The 20,487-nt window shown below is 50.8% G+C and overlaps 1 protein-coding gene across 2 annotated transcripts; it reads left to right on the top strand.

Moving 5' to 3' along the window:
• Nucleotides 1–5,763: 5,763 nt before the first annotated feature.
• On the top strand, nt 5,764–13,032 carry CENPM (centromere protein M). Of its 2 annotated transcripts, XM_076336825.1 has the most exons (6): nt 5,764–5,843; nt 6,191–6,270; nt 8,864–8,962; nt 9,994–10,073; nt 11,145–11,236; nt 11,988–13,032. In XM_076336825.1, the coding sequence occupies exons 1-6, from the start codon at nt 5,787–5,789 to the stop codon at nt 12,111–12,113; spliced, it is 534 nt and encodes a 177-aa protein (XP_076192940.1). In that variant the 5' UTR covers nt 5,764–5,786; the 3' UTR covers nt 12,114–13,032. The 2 variants fall into 2 exon arrangements, with proteins under 2 accessions (XP_076192940.1, XP_076192949.1); XM_076336834.1 differs by lacking the exon at nt 8,864–8,962.
• Nucleotides 13,033–20,487: the final 7,455 nt, after the last annotated feature.

Genomic DNA, 20,487 nt, shown 5'->3' on the forward strand with positions numbered 1-20,487 from the left:
GAAGTCGTTTAACGCAAAAATGTTCTAACAAAATCAATCAAACAACTGGCTCCAGCCCCGAGAGCTGCCTGCTCTCCTGCCTGCGCTCTCCAGCCCTGCCTGCTTAGTCTCTGACACCCACAGCCCTGCAGGTGCGCCGCGGGGGGGTGGTTGTAAAGGCTTGCGGGGCTAATAATATGCACCAAACTGTCTGAGCCCCGAATTTGTGCCCACTACACACCTACGCCCCAGGAGCCACGAGGTGCGAGGTTTGGCTTCCCAGTAGATTGCGTTTCAGGCACAAATGGGTTCGTCCCCTCCCCAAGCCAACCTGTGGATGGTGACAGAGCCCACGTGCGCTTGCTGGCTCCAAAGGTCATGCACCCAAGGGGTCTGTTGCCTGGTCTGCACCGGGGTTTCAGCCATCAGTGCAGAGCCAGGGCTGTGCTGGGAGCCGTTGGAGCTGGCTGGCGTGCTCCGTGATTTCCTCCTCATTCTCCTTTTGTCCTCCCGAGCCCCACTTCTGGTTGATGTAACTTCGTAATAGCTTAGAAGCATTGAGTATAGGCTTGCGATCCCCCCTATACTAGCAGGATATCTGTATGGAGGATCAGATCCGTTAGGATTAGCTAGCTGCTTCTTGGTTTGCTCCAGCAAGGTGGGCACTCCAGATGATTGCCATGTGCCTCCAGAGAGGAGCCTGCAATCATGACTTAATTTTAACCTCACTGAAGTTCAGCCATGATACCCACCTCAACCCTCAGCGCAGTAACTGCTTCACTAATCCCACCGCAGAGGGAGGAAAACATAAGTCTCATGGTTTTGACTGTACTGGGAGAGAAACGTGTGGTTTGGACAAACCAAAAGCCAAAAAGATTTAAAAAAAATAACATTGAACAGATGTTGTTTATTGTGTTCCCAGAGCAAACCCTAAGGGCAGGTGAAGATGCAGTATATTTGAGAGGGCAGAAGGCAAACCACTTGCCAGGTATGCAAAGAAAATGAGAGTGAGATCAGTGGTGGCTGGCACAAGGCAGGAGGCTATTCATTTCTCCAGGAGACCAGTCAGTGCCGGAGCCACAGGCCACCCTGGGAGGGCCTGCCGGGTCAGGGCGTCCTCAAGGACATCAGGCCAAAACATGTAAGATCCCCCCCCATCCCCAGCCAACCGTCCCAGCTCTCTATTGTAGGTCACCCCGGGGGGACACCAGAGCCAGTGTGTGTCCATCGGGCCGCAACTTCGGGGAGAAGGGTTTAAGCTCAGGCTTAATGCTAGCATGCTGCTCATGCAGCCAAACCCCCAGAACAGCAATAGTTTTTTTCTCACAGGGTCATTTTTTCCCCTGGCTCACTTCCCTGCCATGCAAGCACTGGGAGGGCATGGCGAGGAGCAGGGATCACCTCTTTCCGCAGCCACTGCCACACTGGTGGGCTTGTGCAAGTCATGACATGGCAGTCTCGCTTGCTTCAAGCAGAAACCCCCCCAGCTGAGTTTGAAGCAGCCTTGGAGGCAGCAGGAAATGAGCACCGGGCTTCGTGCTGCCGGAGCTGGGACACACTTGCAGACCCTCTGCCTCCAATACCACGGCAGCTGCTTGCTGCCTGTGACAGGGCTCTCAGGTGCTGTCACATCCTTTGGTTTCCAACAAGAGCTGCAGCATCAAGACAGCTCCAGGCATCGATGTGCTGCGTACAGCTTGAACCGCATGGAAACACTTCAGCTGCAGTTCAGTTTTCACTATGAATAAGGCTGCTGTGTGCCACTCAGCATCTTCCAGGCATATGCGCATGCATATCATCCTGCCTGGTGCCTGGGGGGCTTCCAGTCCCTTCCACCTGGCTCAGAGGAAGCCTCTGAGTGGCTGTGCACACATGAGCCCCCCCGAAACCGTTCACCCCAGGATACCTGCCCACCACCAAGCCTCCAACTCCCTCCATATCTCTGGGCAGCCACAAATTCACCTGTGCAATGAAGGCAAGTGTGAGGTCAGGTTTGACGTGAGAGGGCCACCCAGCCAGAGCAGAAATCATGAAACCCTTCTCAGACAAAAGCCCTGGCTGGAGACAGAGGAGATAGTTGGGCAACCTCAGGCACACGCTTCCTGCTTGTAACGTGGCCATAAATCACAGCATGAACGACATACTGAGCTCGGCTTAATCCCAAGCCTGATTATTATTCCAGGTTTTCCTAACAAGTTTCCTTGCTGTTCTTTAGTGTCCTTTAGGCTTTTATCAGCATCTTCTGAGATGATCAGACACAAGTCTCTGCCTGTCTTTAAGGCGACACCAATCCCCCAAATACTACTCTCCCAAGGTAGGTAGAGGCATGGGAGAAGATGGACTTTATCAAAGTAGGCTCCCCCAAGGTCCGCAGTAGAGGACAAAACTTCAGCAAGTCACAGAAATACTTCCCTGCTCAGCTGCTGGAGGCAAGGGACTTGCTGCAGGATGCAGAAGGCACCCTGGATGCATGTCAGGACATCAGTCGGATACTCTGGTGGGAAAGCAGAGTAACCTGCCTTCTGGGTGATACTGCAGCTTCAAATAAGGAAACCCATTTGAGAAGCTTTGCTGAGTTGATTAAAAAGCTAAGAAAATGCATACGGTGAGTTAAATTAAAGAGCAGAATGGAAAAAGCTGACTTACTTTGGGTCTAACAATAGCTGGAGAGAGCCTTTCCCAAAGGAAGCTGAAGTTGCCAGCAACATATGTGGAAATGTCATTAGTTTCCCTAATAATTTGCACTTGCTGCAAATGATACAATATTTGTCTATTAGTGAGTGAACAAGTGCAATCAAATACACACAAGTTTGTATTCTGCGCGCTTCCCGGGCAGCACTGCAAGAGGTCAGCCCGGAGCCAGCAACGCATGGCCAGGCAACGTCTCACAAAACTCGTGCTGAACAGGGCTGGGATTAAGCCACCACTGCCAGGAGGTCTGGGAGCAGGTACTGAGACAACTGGGACCATGCTGGGGTCAGCGCTGCTCCCAAGACCACCTCCAAAGCCTGTCTCCATTGGTTCTCTGGCTGCTCGGGGAGAACCGAGGGAGAAATCAGAGAGAAAATATCCTGAGATTCAGTCTCCAACCCGCTGGATGAAGCACACAGCAAATTGGCCAAGGATATCCGAGGGCAATGTGTGTTGTACAATATTTTTTGTAGCAGCCGGTGCTGTCCTGCTGCAGAAGCGACCGCACCATTCCCAGGGAGCACTGGTGATGGCCAGGCCAAGTCTCACTGACGCTAATTGCCTTCATTGGCAGCACCAGAGCATCTTCACAGGGGCTACATTACACTTCTACTCATTTTTGGAATGGTTTATGCTACCAGAGCAATGTACAATGGCCCACAGAGTAAAATCAGGAGCTCTCCCTTTCCCTATCATGCCCTGCTCTTGCCCCTGCTGCCTGTGCTGGGGGCCAGTGCACTGACACCCCTGCTTCAGCTCTTCTGCACTGCTCGGAAGCGGAGATCGACTCATTATTCCCGCTTTGCAAACTGGAAACGGGGCAGAGAGAGGTGAAACAGCTTGACGTAGTCACGCAGTGATACGTAAAATACACCCCAGCCCGAACATCAACCGTGTCTCATCCCTCTCCCCTTCTCTCCTTGCCAAGCTACAGATCTAGACGAGAGCTGCAGGCACATTGCCAGCCTGAGTCTCCACCTCCTTATGCCATCCTCTACCATGAAAAGCAGTTTTTAAATGCTACCCTTTGACATTAGATCTGGTTTACACCCCTTAGCCCATGGGTAAATAGCCAACAAGGGTGCAGGATGATGACTCCTGTTCTCCCCCCTGGTTCTCCACAGACCTGAGCTTGCTCTGCAGGCTTTGCACCCCCCCACGGAGCATCCCTGCCTGCGTTTCAAAGAGGAAGGAAAGCAAAATGAATCTGCCTGGCACAGCTCGCCGTGCCAGCTGTCGGGCAATGGCTTTGCATCCCAGGAGGAAATTGGCTGTGCCAAAGCCTGGACTTTCAGGCAGGGACCATCAGCACTACCACTGTCCCCTTCCAAGTCACCCTCAGGTGGGCTGTGCACCCAAGGGTCCTTCATTAGTAAGTGGCAAAGGGGGAGGTGTTCCCCTGGTGAAATGGCGCAGTGAAGGTAGGGCACGCGGAGGAGGGAGCGGGGTGAATCTCTGTGTCCCCACACAGAGGGTGGGGGTCAGCCCTGCAGGGGGAAGTCTGCCAAGGGACGGCCAAGAAACCTGCTGGGGACAAGTAAAAATAACTGTGGGATTGGTGGTAGCTCATCTGGACATGCTGAACCTCAGCAGGCACCGGTGTCACCAGAACCCTGCAGCGACAGAGGGGACAGCGAGCATGTCCCCGACCGGACACTGAAGCCACCCAGGTCCTTCTGCAGGGCCGGAGAGCAGGCAAGGGGGAGTACCAGGGGGATGAAAGAGGAGAAACACCTTTTAGGTGGGTGCTGCAGCTTTTAGCGTATTTCTACACCCTCAGCAGCCCAAAAGCAGTGTTGTCCAAATTGCTCTCTATGCTCCCCCGGCCCGGGAGCTGGCTCTTGTTATTTATCCCATCTGCCTGCCTCCCATCTTTAGGACACGTCTGCACTGGATTCGTCCTCCCTTCCCCCCACCAAACTCAATAACAACCAGAAATATCCTGTAATCTCTTCTGCTTCACCTGTAATTTGTCTCATGCTGGCAACGAGCGGAACTGTCTGCCTTTGTCAAGATCAAAAAAGCCACGGCAGCCATGTGATGTCAGCTTACATTAAACCCCCCCCCTCTCCCCTCCGCCTCCTCTCTCCAGCTCGCCACATCCGAGACATGTCTTTGTCCTCCTGCGGCCTTCTTCCTCCCCCTGGCACATCTCTTGCCATTTGGAGGTGCCCTGGTTGAAGGGGCAGGGAGCCCCAGCCCCAGCAGGCAGCTGAGGGGGTCCTGGACCCTCTTCCACACCGAGCTGGAGCCGAACCCGGGGACGAGGCAAAGAACGAGAGATGCAGCAAGGTGGACCACAGGTCACCAAGGGACATTGGGCCTCCGAGGGCTTTACATCACTGCACGTCATCCTCCCGCTCTGACCTTGGCATGAGAAAAGCTCAGCCTACATCCGTAACTGCAGTGCTTCTGCATGGGCCCCTTCCTGCCGGTATCAGGGGCAGGGGAGCGCCAGGCTGGGCAGAGGCCAGCCAGCCAGGGGGGCGAGGGGGAAGCTGCCCAGGAAGGGGTAAGATGGAGGTCGGGGCTGCTGGAGCTGCTGCAAAACCCTGCACAGAACAATTTAGCGTGCAAAGGACCAGGGGGACAGCCCAGCCCTGCAAATAAGGACTTTGCTTCTTGGAAGCTTAGGGCTGCCCATGATACCCCTGGAGAGCCAAGGTGAGGCCAGCGTGAGACCCCTCTGACGCGGCTTTGAAACCCTCGAGCATCGTCTGGCGCCACCGATGAGTGCCTCGGGCACGATCGACCCGCGGGGCGCCTGGGTGCTGCAGGAACGCAGTTGCTTTGCAGAGTTCTACCGGGATTAGCAGTCGGTACCGCGGTTGTCAGTGATTACTCAGGCCGTGAGGCACCTGAACGCCCGGAGGGTACCAGAGCCCCGCGCAAACCCCACCCGAGGTGCCCCACTGCGGCCGGGACACCCCCCCGCGCCTGACTAGAAGCCCCGGAGCGCCCCCGCCCGCCCGCTCCCTGACGGGCCCAACGCGCACGCGCGCCGGCAGCCCCGCCCCCTCCCCTCAGGCCCCGCCCCCGACGCCCTACGTCGGCGCGACGCGTGGGTTGGAGGCGGTTTGAATCCCGGCGGGCGAGCGGCACTGCCTCCTGCGGGGATGGCGGTGGTGCGGCCCTTCGACAAGCTCCCGGCACTCAACTCCGCCGCCTTCCTGGTAGGTCCGGCGGCGCCTCGCCGCCCCTCGCCCCCGCCATCCCTTCCCGGGGCCCGGCCCTGTGGTCGGCGCCCGCCTGTCCCGCACCCTCCGCCGCCGCGGGCCGCGCTTCAGGGGTAACGGCCCTGCCTCAGCGGCGACGGCCGTGCCGGCCCCGCCCCCCCCGCGGGGATAGGCCGCCTGGCTGCGATATGCAAATGTAGCCATTGGGGCTGGCCCCGCCCCCCCGGCGCCGGTTCGCGCGGGGCCCCCGGCGCCGTGGCGGGGGGCGAGCCGCGGGGCCGCCCCCGGCTGGGCGCCGGCTCCGGGGCGGCCTCTGACCGTGCTTTTCCCTCCTGTCCGCGCAGCTGGTGGGTTCGGACGAAGGCCTCCAGCAGAAGCTGGCGGAGGCGATCCTCCGAGAGAAGAAGGACTTCAAGATCAGTATGTGAGTGGCGGGGAGGGGGATGCGCCGCCTGCGGCCCCGGCCGCAGGACCGTAGCGGGGTCTACAGGGGCCCTCCCCCACCCGGTCCAAGAGATGGAGCCAAAGCAGCGGCCGTGATGCGAATTCACGAAAAGTTTCTGCTTCAGAAACGCACGCACCGAAATTGCTTATAAATGCAGGTTCTACCCAAGTGGCGGTAGCCGGAACTGCAGGGCGTTCGTTTCGAAGAAAGAACTTGGTGTTGTGAACGCTAGAGTGCACTACTGCACAGATGTGGCTGGCATCTGCCGAAGGCAAACCGCTCTTGTCTTCAGGGCAAGCAGTTTGAGCATGTTTAGAAATGGGGGTGGAAATAATTCTCACATTCACCGTGTTCACTGTGCACATACCGCTGCCCTTTGCATGTTGCACAGGTGTTTGATTAATAAATTGCAAGGGTATGAGAGGAGCACAGATTTTTTTTTTTCTCCTGGGAGACAGACATATGCAGGAATTAAACAACCTGGGACAAATTGGGACAAGTACAATGCTTGCAGCTACTTGAAAGCAAACAAGTTTTCCTGAAAGATGTCCATAACTTTTGGTGCTCTTCAGAGCCGTTTTCTGGTTTGTATGCATGTACGTGCTTTTCCTCCTCAAGCTATTAAGACGCATTTGGAATTTTAACATGACAAGTCCTGTCTTAAAAGCCTGATTAACTAACTTTTTACGATATAATGTCCTTGACAGCTCTCTTGCCAAGACCAAATGAGTTTAGTCAGCTCTTCTGAAGGTGTTTGTGTTATTTCACTGCTGTAATCCAAGGCTATGCAGTAAAGGCAAACCCGAGCTAATGTTCTACTGGCCAGTTAGAGCAACTGTACTGCTCTGATCATGGCATCTTGGATGTTTGTGCTAGCTAATAGTAAATCAATTACCCAATTTTCTATGCAAATCCTGCAGCCTCTGCTGAGCTGTGGAGTGCCATAACTAGATGACTACTGGTACTACAGCTGGGTAACTACCCAAAGGCATGGAAACTTATGCTCTACAGAGCAAGATAAGTCCCTGTGCTAGTATCACTAGGGAAGCAGAATTCCATGAAGAAGCAGAAGTCTGTGACAGTTTTTTTCCCACTGTGTTGCTTTGGGATTATACACATTACAAAGCAATATGGTATCTTGTCTGGCAAGTCTACCTGCCAGATACAGCTGTTGGGAGAAGAATTGCAGGGCTGGGGTTTTTGTGTCTCTTGCCACTAGGAAAAAAAAAAGGCTCCTGTAGCGCATATCTGGAGGCTGCTGACATCATCTAGTGATGTTGGTTTAAATATAGTAGAATTCCAAATCATGGAGGTTTTTTGGGTTGTTGGTTTTGGTTTGTTCCCCCCCCCCCGACAATGAGATCTGATACTTTCCTTTCTCCGCAGCTTCTCCCTAAAATCCACCTTAAATTTATAAGCTTGTTTGTGTTGCAATGTGTCTTTCAAGCACACTTTGCTCATATCCTGTGTTAGTTTCAGGATGTTTTTGTTAAGTCATACCTTCCTTATTTATAGGAAACAAAACACCTTTATCTGGAGACTGGCAGACAAAACTACAAACTGCGTATGATTAATAGAAGGGAGTGTGTACCATGGTCTGTGGCTGCTGGGGAAAACTGTTAAGTCCTTAAGACTTAATTGGTAGAAGTAATATTCCCCAAGGAGACCAAAATCAGTGTTTCTCTCTTGGCTTCCAGAGAGGAAGTGGATTGTGAGAGAGACTGAGATTCTGGGATTTTTGTTTGTCCGATCTATCTTTTAGGTGACCTTCCAAAAACATGGTGCTGATAATATTCTTCCCTGTGGAAGGCCCAGATATGCACTATCGAAGCCTTTTTTTTTTTTTTTTTTTTTTGTAGTGGGAAGAGACACAAAAAATCCCCACCCTGTAATTCTTCTGCCAACAGCTGTATCAACAGTGGTGGTATTGTGTAGAAGGACACCTAAACTAACCTAGTAACTCCTGACAGTGAAAGGGATAAAAAGGGGGGTAGTGGTATAATAGAAGCTCTTTCTGAGTTATAACTTCATCTATAAAGCTATACTAGTGATAAATTTCTGGTTTAAGGTTTTGTGAGTACAACACACCTTTCTGTAACATGGACACCTGAGAAGGCAGCCTCTCCTGTGTGAGCATATGAGCAGTATCTCTGGAATGTGACAGGAAAGCACTGATGCATTTTAACTGAAACTTGGCAGCAAAATATACCAGCGAAGCATTGGGATTCACTTTGTTAGAAAGGACTCTTCTTAACAATTAAATAAAATGACTGCCATACAGATCTGTGCAGAGAAAATGTTTGTGAGTCTTGTTATGCTCTAATAAGCTTCCCATTATAAACAACCTTGTCTAGCGAGTATCATTGTGGCTGGCAGCAACTATGAGTAGGCCTAAGAGATGAGAATACCACTTAAAGAATCACAGCGTCTCTTCAGTGCCTATGTATTTAGTAATTAGTGGGCTTCCTGGTAACTTGCTACGTGGTGAACTGCAATGGTTATGTGGTTATGGTTAAGTGGATACTGCCTTGCCAAGCTATTTGGTTAAACTGGCAAATTTATTATCTTTCAGTCACCTTGCTACATCCCTCCCCTTACCTTCAGAGAGGGATCACCTTCGGCCCAGGATAGATCTGATTGCCTTTATGATTGACATCAAGAGCAAATACAGGTAAAAGAAGGGCAAAAATATGAGAGGAGAAACTGATGTTCTTTCTTGGATTGATGGCTCAATCTACATTTTTACTGCGTCAGAATCGCCGAATAGTGGATTTCAAACCCAAGACTTGCTGTGTTGGGAGAGCTCAGTAACACATACAGTGGTTTTCTGGCCTCCAGCAATGGATTAGGACTGAACCGCTCTGTCCAATAACACACCTGTTGTGCACTAAGTTACCATAGCAGAGAAGGCAGAATTTATTCCTGGATCCAGACACGGGATGATATGAACTGAGCTTTGGAAAGACACTGTCTGTAAAATTAGATGGAAATGATGGTGGTGCTGTTAAGTTCTGTAATATACAGATGGCTGATGTGTGCTGGGCAGTGCTACCTAATAACCAGCCAGTCGCTGCGTCTGTCTCCCCAGTTCACTGATACTGCTGATCAAGTGGGATTAGCACTACAGATGTCTCTAGGCAAAAGAGAAAGGTCTGCAGCGGTTGATCCCTTTTCTTTCATCTTGTGCTCATCTTTGTAGAAATGATATTTGTGCCCCCAGGCCATAAGTAAAGACTTGCTAAGGCACAAAAGTCAGCATTTTATTACTTACTTAACTTGTGACTGATGATCCTGGGCTCTCATTTACCAAAAATTACAGGCCCAGCTGCATACTTACAGCACAGATGGGGCTGCAGAAATGTGTGGGCTAGCTCTTCTGAAAGAGCCAAAGTAGTGCTGAAGTCTCGTTGGATGTTAATGAATTCAGATGCTTAGTGTCCACAAATCATGGAGGACACCATTCAAATGAAGTCTGAGTTTTGGGTGGAAAGGATATGTTATGGATTATTAAACAGCTGTGGGTATTACAGAGGTCTCTGCTGCCATGCTTTTAGCATAGAGCATAACTCTGCCAGCTCACAGATCAGCAGATGTTAACATCATTGAGTTTCTAATCGTGCTTCTGAAAGTTATTCCCTTTGTCCTTACGTTGCACTGGTTTTACCTCCCTGTCCAACTGGATTGTCTGTGCTTTTCTGACAGCTTGAAGAATGTCGAAGCTTCCCTAGCTCACGTGGATGCCAGCTTCTTCCTGGGGAAAGTGTGCTTTCTTGTCACTGGGGGTACGTATGGCATCTGCTCTCTTCCTCCTCTCCAAGCAGCACAGCTCACTGTTGCTTTCCTTAAAACAGGGCAGTGACTTAACTTGAAACAAAACAAAGAAAACCAGCGGCTTTGTCAAAAGTTTTGTTTAAATTGTATCTGAAATCATCTGGCTTTTTTTATTGTTTTCTTGGATAAAACACGGTTCTCTTCTCTCGTGCTTACTTGCTCTCTCCTTTTTGTTTTTGCCAGTCAGATCTCTGTTCTCTGTCCGTAATCCCTGAATAGGATTTGTGTTATTGATTTTTATTTTTTTCCTGTGGCACTGCAGAAGTCTGTTCTGTCTGCTCTTGCAGATACCTCTTAATGGTAATCTTAATGAGCAGTGAGGAGCAGATGATGCTGTGGTAATAAAATGAATCTAAATGGATGAGCTACGAAACTATTAAGTATAGTTTTAATACAAGACTGGTATCCCTGCTGTGTGCTGTCTGGCTCCATTGTGCCTTTAATCTCCCTCCCTGCTCCCCCCCCACCCCAAAAGCAGAGAGGGCATTTCCCCTCCCTACTTCAGCTCTGAAGAGCTGGAGGGGCCACACTATACTGCTCAGTGTTGGAACAGAGGTGCTCTGTCCCTGGAATTTGGAGGTCAAGAGGCCTAATTCTGGGGTGGAAAAGAGTCTTGGCATTGTCTTGTGCTATGGCTCTCCTGATGGAGTGAAGTCCATGGAGACATCACCCTGTGATACCACATGAACCACGAGGGCTTCTGATTAATGAGTAGAAGATTCTGCCCCTGCTGATAGTGTACTGATCCCTTATCCAAAATGTTAATGTTACAGTACTCAGCAATGTGGCGATACTATTCCTGCTGTCAGTATTATGAACGACTTAGATGCTAATTCCATTGCGCATCTTGTACCGTTCTGTTTGTACTCTTGTTGTACTGTACTGTTGTACACTATTGCCTTACCTTCTATGGTGCTCTCAAAATTAGCTCTGGATCGTTTTGTGGATGTGGAATTTCCTGGTACTTTTCTTCACTGAATGTTGATTACGGGGCTTGTAATGTGGGAAAACTTTTTCTGTAGTTGGCAGGGTGAATTATTGCAGCGTAGAGATGAACGCCATCTGGAAACTGGGAGAAGTCTACTGCAGTCCTGTGCTATTCTGTGAGCTGGAGGTAAGGTGCTTATTTGGTGTCTGAAGGGATTTGTGAATTCCACTGCTCTCTGATCCTTAGGAACATCATTACATCAGCAATAAATATATGTACATACACTACTGTGTTGTGTAAGTGTCAGAGACCAGACTCTTTCTACAGAACAGTAGAGGTACAGGAGTCTGACTGTCCTTGAAATGAGTCTTCTAGATTACCTGCTCCTTCCTGTGCTACTTAAAGCCTCAGGAAGCCAAGCCTAAATTAACAAAGACTTCTCTGATATGCAAAGCCTTGGTACACTTGTTCCTTGAGGCATTTTCTCTTCCTGGGAGCCCCTGAGCTGTTATTTGCCATGTGACTCTCTTGCCCACGTAATGCTTCCTGTTAGCCAGGCTTTGTTGCTTCACAGACTGTTTTGCCATCTGATATGCCACTCTTTCCAATTACCTGCTTGGTCTGAAGAGCTGGAGGGAGAGTTTGGCATTCAGCGGTAGCACACTTCACTTTTTCCGTGTACTCATCATTACACCCTCAGAGGCTGCTTCCCTACCAGCAGGTAATATCTGTGCCTTTGGCAAGCCCTTCAGGGTTTTCAGCTGACAGCACTGTACCTTCCTTAACATTAGAGGAGTAAATGGGCCTGTTTGGGGTTTTCTGTAGCTAGCCGCTCTGAACCATACTTAATGCCTGCTCCGATTCTTTCTTTTATCACAGCTTAGCACTGCTTTTCTTCATTTCTGTTGATTAAATAATTTCTCCATTTTGTTTCCAGTTGGAAGGGATACGAGTTGCCACTGCTCAGCGACTTCTCCGGATGTTACAGATCTGTGCTGGTCACATACCAGGAGTTTCTGCCTTGTCCTTTGGCTCACTGATGAGGAACTCTGCTGACGACTAGCCTCTCATTGTGAGAATTCAGGCACATTCATCAAGTTTTTTTCACTTCAGGCGTTCAAGCTGCTGCAGTTGGAATCACGTTGGGAAGCTTTTTTGCCTGACTTGTCACGACCACTCATCCAGAGCTGTTCCTAGTTGCTAATCTCTCACGAAAAGCTTGATTCCTGTTCAGTGGATAACATATAGGTGCTGGGGGGAGGGCAGTTTGAATTGGGGATTCCTATCCATTATTACATCTGAATCCCACTTCATGATCAAGTTTGAGTTTCACCCACTTTGCCAGTGGCCAGGAGCTACCTGTTTTACTGAGAGACTACTGGAAGAACAGGCCACTATCCCAAATGCCGCATGTCATGGTTGAGTATCTGTTTCAGTGTCCCCAAAGTACTAGAGAAGAGGCAGCAGGCTCCTGCTTCCTTTCAGTTGAAATATAGCACCTTGGACTAATGTGCAACGTCACTGCCAGGTTTTGTTTTCCCCCCAAGAGAATAATGGGGAAGGAAGGCTGTCCTGCAGCTTCTAGATAGTCTGCAATTGGCAGTTAATGATCCATCTGTGTGAGCGTCTGCCCAGTGAAGGGCTGAGTATTTCCGTGCCTGATACCTAACTGCGGAGGAAGGGTCTAAAGAAGATAATCTAGCACTTTAGCTTTCTTTTAGATCTTTAAAGAGCAAGGCTCTATCTATCAAGCCCAGGATAACCCTAGCAACCCAGACTCTGGGGCTGGCCAGAGATGAAATACAGCAGACGGGACTACAGCAACATACAGAAAACATGTTATCTCTTGCAAGTTGGGCATATGCTGTGTATAATCCCTTAACTAGCAGGTTCTTATCAGCAGTAATTCATGCCTTATTCTTACTGCAAGTCAGTAGTGTGTTTTGGAGTTCTAAGTTAATAAAATGTATAATATTTAATAATTAGTTGTATGCTTTTTGTTTGGGTATGTGGCACAGGCTCTAAAACCTACAAACACTTGTCCCAGTTTGCCCTGGCAGCGAGGCTGGTCCTTGCTGGTAGTTTGAACTTCCAGTTAGTTGGTGGGCTGCAGTCACGGTTTCAGCCACGTGGTGGTGGCAAAAGCTTTCCAAATACAATCGTTTCTGTATACTGCGTTGAGCCACCTTCCAGAATAGTGTTTCTTGAAACGCTGGGATGTTTCTTACCCAGAATTGCATGCCAGGTAGAAATGAAGCCTAGAGAGAATGTGTTAAGCTCCCCTCTGGTTTAATTTATTTAATCCCTAATAGTCTGCTTTAATGTTCCTAGGTACAGAGCTCTAGCTGCGTGTGCTGTTTCGCTTAGCTTGTTTCTGCATCTGTCTGCGAGCAGGAAAAAGCAAAAAGCAGCACTGCAGGCTTAATCAGCTGTGAGTGTTGGCAGTCCTTGCAAAGACAGCTCAGCAAGGCACAAAGCCTGTATCCTTGCTCAGAGGACACACAAATCCTAGCTCCAGTTGTATTGTTGCTGGCAGGGGAGGGCTAGGTTGTTTGTCAGATGGAACAAAAGGAGCTAAACCATTCAGCTGTGTTATCGTGCCCAAAAGGGCTGGACTCTGGCTAAAACCCAAAGGAGAAAGATAAGTGCAAACTCCCATGGCCGTGTAAGAAGGATTGGAAGCTTAATGGGCATGCCCTACTTTCAGCTAGCTTTGTGATCCTGAAGGTACTAGCCAGGACTCTGCCACCAGAAAGGGGCAATCATGCTGAGAAACAAGTTTCTCTGTTGGTTATGCTGTCTCAGCCTCGCTCTCGCTTTGGGTCCCTCAAAATAAATGAGACCATGGTTTAGAATAGACTGGTTTCGATTTGCTCTTCATGTGCAGGTGCAGTCTGGGGGAGGGAAGGAAGGGCTGCGGCATGAAATGAGCTACTCTTTCGTGTCCTCCGTAACTGCTGTAAGGTAAGGAGACTCTTCCGTCTCCTAGGTCGCTCTCCAGTTGCCTCTAATAACTGTTGGACTCGGGTAAAATCCCTTCAGCCTCAAGAGTAATTTCGCTGTGCTTTCTTAACTGGTGAAAACGAAACTTTCTTTGGTTCACCCAGAATGCTTTGTAGCAACCCACACGTGCTACTGTCCATTTCTGCACCTTCAAACATAGGGTTTTTTTCCACTGCTATGTTTCAGATGCAGTATTTCTTTCCTTCTACTACTTTCAAAGAAGAAAGGTGCTGTTTGTACTTTCTACAGGTGGCCAAATCCCAGCTGGTACAAAATAAAATCTAGTTCCTTAAGAGCAGCCTCTCACTTCACCTTGGGGCAAATATTTTTCTTACTCTTAGGAAAAAGTCTTTTCTAGAACTGGCAGGGGAAGTGGAGCGTATCTAAGAATATGACACTGTGTCTCAGGTCCATCATGTCTTACAACCAAAAATAGTTGGGACACATCTAAAGCTACAGCTTCAACTATGTAAATACCTCTAGGAGGACTGTCAGCTATTAGTTTAGACAGGCCATAACGCTGCCCCCACCAGAGAAGACAAGGCAGCTGAGGATATCTTTCATCTGCATGGAGTAGCCAGGGCTAATGTTTGATAAAGGTCTTGTGAAAGTAGTACTTGGATTGGGATCAGAGGCATGGAAGGCCTGAAGCTGAATTAAGGCTAGTGACTCAGGTTCTGTTGTGTTTAAACATCGCGAAAGAGCTTGCCAAACTGGCTGAAATCTAAACTAACAGACATATTTTGGAGTTACTTGTTTTTCCTTCCTCTCTCTGTTTCCTCAGTTCCCTATCCCTGTGGAGATTTACAAAAAGAAATCCCCCTCTCTGTGGCAAAAGTACCCATGAGCATTGCTGGTTTGACTGTTTCAGTTTGTGGACGTGTTTTTGTCAACTACGTCAGCAAAATTAGTGTAAAAGCAGTTTAATTAGTATAGAAGACCTTGGACCAGTTGCACTGGTGTAAGCCTCGGTCATGCAGTGCTTTTTTTGGGGTGGAACTGAATGAGGCTGTAATAGGGTCTCTTCTGCTACAGCAGGTTGACCCACAGGATTTTGCCTTCAGTCCAGTCACTTGAAGATTTTGTATCCTCAGCCTACTAGCTGAGCTGCTCACAGAGGTGCTCTGTGAGAGATTTCAGCACAAATCAGCTTGGTTGGCATTACCTCTTGGGATTATAGCTCTCTGCTAGCCCAGGTTTTCCAAGGGAAGGGGTTCTATTGCTGGCTTTGCCACACAAGCAGTTAAATCAGACCAACTTTTAAGCGTGGTAAGGCGTGATATGCTTAGTCTATACTAATGGGAGAGAAAGTCTGTGTACTAACACGGCACCTATAGTAAAAGATCTCTCTGTCCTGGAACAAAGATCAGAGATAAATCCAGCCCTGGGGATTTATCTGTCCCTCCAAACCTTGAAACTGGTGGTAGAGGTTTAGATTCAAGGCCACTAATATTTGCTTTGGGGACTGGTTAAAACTGGATATCTCTGCTTGCCAAGACCTGTAGTTCGAAGGGGCTGGCTGGGTTAGGTCAGCGGTGGCACTCAGCAGCTGTGGTCATGCTGTAAGAGCTGCTTGGTAGCTCTCATCATGACCAGTGTCTACAGCAGCAGTGGACAAGAAGGGACTCCTGCTCTGCTGCCTGGAGCTGACCTGGTGAGCTGTGGCAGAGGTACCTGCTCTGCTGGCAAAAGCAAGGGAGACGCTTTCTCCTGTGGGGTTTTAACGTGTCTTGATTTTGCAGGAGCACTGGGCTTTGCTCTGGCCAGGTTCTAGCTGCTCTGTCTTCATTCAGCTGGCCCAGATCCCTTGGCAGTCTCCTCTGCACACTGAGTGTTCTCCACTTCCCACCCTAAGCTGGTGTGCGGTGTTGCTGTGGGCTGCTGAACAACTGCCGCTTTCCAGTCAGCGACCAGCTGTCCTTCACTGGTGGGGAAAAGTGATTTAGATGCAAGAGAAAGCAATAGCTGGCACAGCCCAGAGCTGGGAGCGAGAAACACTGGGCTCGTTTCGCCTCTGTGGCCAATTCCTTGCATGACCCTGGGCACATGTGTTAAAATTCAGTGGCTCACTTGCTCTACCTCTACAGCAGGAGCTGCCTCCACTGGAGGGGTGTGATGAGGGCAAATTGACATTGCTTTGGGGTCGCAAATCTGGAATTGGGTGGAAACATTCAGAAGAAACCATTTTTTCCTAATTAGCAGAGTTTGATTTTTACCTAAGTTCTGGGGGAGGAGGGTTTGGTGGGACCTGCCCTCCAGGCACCTCCTGAAATCGGCTGCGTTTTGTACTGTTTACCTGCCTGACTCTGCTGCAGGCAGGGAGGCTGCCTGAAACTGGGCTGTGATCCTTCTCATAAGGCGTTGCGGCATGGTTGGGTTTTGCTGTGAACTGGAACAAAACCACCCTCTGAAATGCTGAAATTCCCCGTACAGTTCAATTATCCTTGAATTGGCCAGTGGGAGAAATCAGTCTCTGGATCTCTTCCTCACTGTTAAATATTAATACAGCACGGCGATGCTAAGCAGGATGGCATCCCCTCGGGTCGGCTCTGTGCAGGAGGAGCCGTCTTGGCTGTGAAGAACCTGTGCGCGAGAGAGGTTGGGCACAGAGGTCTCAGGAGTGAAGTGACTTGCTCAGACTTCTTGGCAGCTGAGTAGCGTGGGCTCCCAGCCTGTGCTGGGCCACGTTTCCCTTGCCATGGGCTCCTTCTGCAGGAGCTGACACATGCCACGATGCTGACATCCCTTGTCCCCCTCGAGCTTGCCGTGTGGTGGGGCATTTCACGAGAAGCCAGGAAAGGTGCTGTGCCCGTCCCCCAGCCCCGCCGCCTCCTTTGCTGAGGGAAGTCAGCGGTGTGTGAAAGAAAGCCCGTGTTTTACATACGCACAGGCTGCCTCCTCGCCGCCGGCCCAGGTGCAGCTGCGGGCTGGGCGCGAGAGCCCTGTGGGCTCTGCGCGTCACGGGAAGGAGCACTGAGGTGGGGCGAGGACAAAAACAAAGAAGCCATCTCCCCTTGGGAAACCTGGCCCCGGTGCACAGAGGCAGCTCTGTCCTTCGGATCCTGCCACCCTCTTCGCACTACAACAAGCTGTGCCAGGGCCAGCTGAAGCACCCGTGCTCTAGAGCAGTCCGCATGCAGGAGCGAGGCAGAGGCACACTGGTGAGCGCTTGGAAAGACCTAAAAAGCCTAGCTAGCATTAAACACACTAAGGAGGCTTCCCCCGTTTTCTGGCAGCATGAAGTATTTTCCTTTCCTGTCTTCCCATGGAAGCTCTCTGGTCCCACCATGCGCCCACCCTGCGGTGACGGGGTGATGGTGCTGTGCTGCAGCTGGGCCTGCCTTGCTCCTGCCCTGCTGGCTATGTTGTCACAGTGCTTGGGTTAGCAAAACACCTTGGGCATTTGCTGAGGGTCGGCAGTTCTTCAGGCACTATTGCTGTCTGCACTGGTCAGCTCAAAGCTCTCCTGAACCTTTGTGCTGGCTGCTCTCCTAGGTTTGACAGCAGCGTTGGCATCACCCCAGTGCGAACATTCTTTTTTTTCTCCCCACTGCTATGTTTCCTTTTCTTGCTCTTCCAGAGGGGACAGATGTGAAGCCAGGGCTGCTTTTGACTCAGCTCAGTATGTAACAACCTGTGGCTCGTGCTGCAGTGGAGCACCTCTCTTCAAAGCAATGTGCCAGCATCAACTAATTAATCCTCATTCCCCTGGGGGACTGAGGGGTGACTCAGTGCCTCGTGCTGTTATGCCAAGCAGCAGCGGATCAAAGGCTTTGGAGCTGGGGAAGCCCTGGGATAGCTCAGTGTCGCTCTGTGCTGGCACACCGGGCACCTGTAGTCTGGGTCTCATGCTTGTCTCCAGGGCTCTGCCCAGGCTCCTTTTAAGCCATGCAGAGAAGGGCTGAAAGCTCTGCTACCTTAGAGGCATGGCTGGAGCTGCCTTCACCTCACTTTGCAGGAAATGTTTTTACTACCTGGTGTTCCCTTTTGATCTTTTCTGTCCTGTTGCTCCTTCATAATAACCTGACTTGGCCATCCTGAGCAATTCTCCCTCCTGTTCTCACCTACGGGTCCTTCACGCCTCCCCGGCATCCCTGCTTGGATGTGCTGAGCGACAGTCATGGGCGTCCGGGTGAAAGGCAGGGGCAGGGAGGCTTAGGCACCATGGAGATAGAGCTGTGGCGGTGGTGCACATCCCCCTTGGGCTTCGTGACCCTCAGCGAGCTGCACGCCAGGCCATGCTGGCGTGGCATGGTGGCCCTGAAGAAGTGCAAACAAACCCCAACACCTGGCCTTGGGCTGCCCTGGCATCCATCGTGCCACCGTGTGTGAGCTGCTCCTGGGGAAGGGAAGGGGAGTTGCTTGCGTGCAGATGTTGCATAATACTGACCTAGTTCAAACACAAGTTTGTGGGCTGGGAAGTGGTTGCCCGGCCTACGAGGAAGAGAAAACCCCTCCGGGGCAAGGGCTGCTGTACTGTGTCCTCTGCTCTGTGTTATGAAGGAGGTGTAACGTGAAGCATGTGCTTTCTCCAGAACCTGGCTCTTCCCTCTTGCCCAGGTTGCCTGTGGAGTATCACCTGCGTGAGTCCCCTCTGCGTGTGCATGATCCATGGTTTGGCTGAGCTCAGCCACTGCATGGGACTAATACGTAGTGATGGTGTCCTATAAATTATATAGTCGGTATGTTCGCCATCTGCTGTGCGCGGAAAGCTGAGTGTGATTGAGACCTTCCCCCCTTCCCAAAGCTTGACTCTCTTGCCAAGCTTGAAATGTGTGCGGATCTCCCGTAAGTGGTTCTGATTGAATCAGGTAAAGAGGGAATTTTTTAAGCAGGCTGCAATGTTCCTTGCACCCGAAGTGAGAGCTGAAGCATAGGCCAGCATCCTATTACCAATGAGACTATGAGTAAAAAGCGAGTCTGATTTAATGCTAATTAGGTTCTAAAGGGAGTGAATCTTGATTGCAGTGGTCATATCAAAGAATCAAAACAGTAATGCAAAAAGCAAAGGAAACCCCAGAGTGATTCATATGAGAAGGGGAAATAAAGACAGTCATTGAGGAAGAAGGAGTTTGAGGGGGACTGAATTGCTCTGCTGCCCAAAAGCAGGGGGGATTTGAATCAGATTATCCTCATTAGATGTCTCTTTAATGCATCATCAAGCCAAATGAATGGTCCGGGGGAGAGCTTGCAGGCACGGTGTCTGTGATTATCACCAGGGATTTACAGTCCTAGTTATCTAGCTTAGAGACAAGATTATTAGGGGGTATAAAGCTGTATCTGCCCTCAGCCTCTAATGTGTGTTTTTCGGCTGGGTGATGGGAGATGCTATGTTGCCGCACGGTCCCTTGGAAGCCTGCCTGCATCCTCTGGTGGTCCAGCCCTCCACGGTGCTGTGGGTGCAGCATGGAGGGGGAAGGCAAGTGTGAGCCAGGGAGCTGTGCTGGCCAGATGTTCCCTGATGGGCAGCCTCCTGGGTGGACTGTGGTAGAGGGCAGGACCTCCCCTATGGGTGCTCTCACTGAGATGGGAAATGGGGAAAGGGATTTTGGAGGGGAGATTATGTCCGCCTGCCTCAGCAGTACTGCTCACCCCCCCCAGCATCTCCCTTCCTGTGGCAGCCTGTGCCGGTGCAACTCATCCTTCTTCCAGCCAGAGCCTTTGAGGCCCCAAAGGCTCAGAAGTCAGTGGGGCTGTTACAGGGGGAGCCCCTGCGAGCTGTGGGGAGGACCCTGCCTTTGAAAGGGAATTGATGGACTTTGCCCACAGGTCCCTTGGAGGCTGGGGGTGAGCATGGCACAGGGCTGCTGGCAGTCCCTCTCCACCTCCCCAGCTCTGCATCCGCAGCAGCCCATCACCCTTCCCTTCCTCTCCTTCCCCACCCAATGCATCGCTCCCCTGTTGCTTCTCTGGGCTTTGGCAGGATGGCTGAGGCATCGCGCCCAGATGCCAGCCAGGAGAGGAGGGGCACGGGCCAAATCCTCCTGACAGCTCTCTCCTACATCACATCCTTAACGCAGCCATTGAAATTCATAATGTTATTCTGCATTTAAGCCGGCCTTTTTACACCAGGCCAGTACCCAAAGGTCCATGAGAAGCCAGAGAACGGTGTGGAGGTACTGGCAAGTGCGGTGATGCTACTGCAGACTAATGAAACGCTGTCAGCACAGAGGTGCTTTGGCTGGGGAAGGAGGAGACGGGAGGCTGTCAGCGGGAGCCTTGCAGCCAACAGCGTGGCAGTGACGAGCTCGCTGCCGGAGGCAGCCGGCCGGCCGTGGAGCCCGCTTCGGCTCAGCAGAAACACACTTCCTCGCTTCTCATTCCGGACTGGGGCTGCACTCATGTCCAAACACGTGCCACTCATTCCTCCTGCAGCACTGCAGTCCCTCTCAATGCTCCGGGGCTGAAACCAGCTTGAGTTTGGCATCTGACCA

This window comes from Aptenodytes patagonicus, chromosome 1, assembly GCF_965638725.1.
Source record: "Aptenodytes patagonicus chromosome 1, bAptPat1.pri.cur, whole genome shotgun sequence".
Classification (NCBI taxonomy): Eukaryota; Metazoa; Chordata; class Aves; order Sphenisciformes; family Spheniscidae; genus Aptenodytes; species Aptenodytes patagonicus.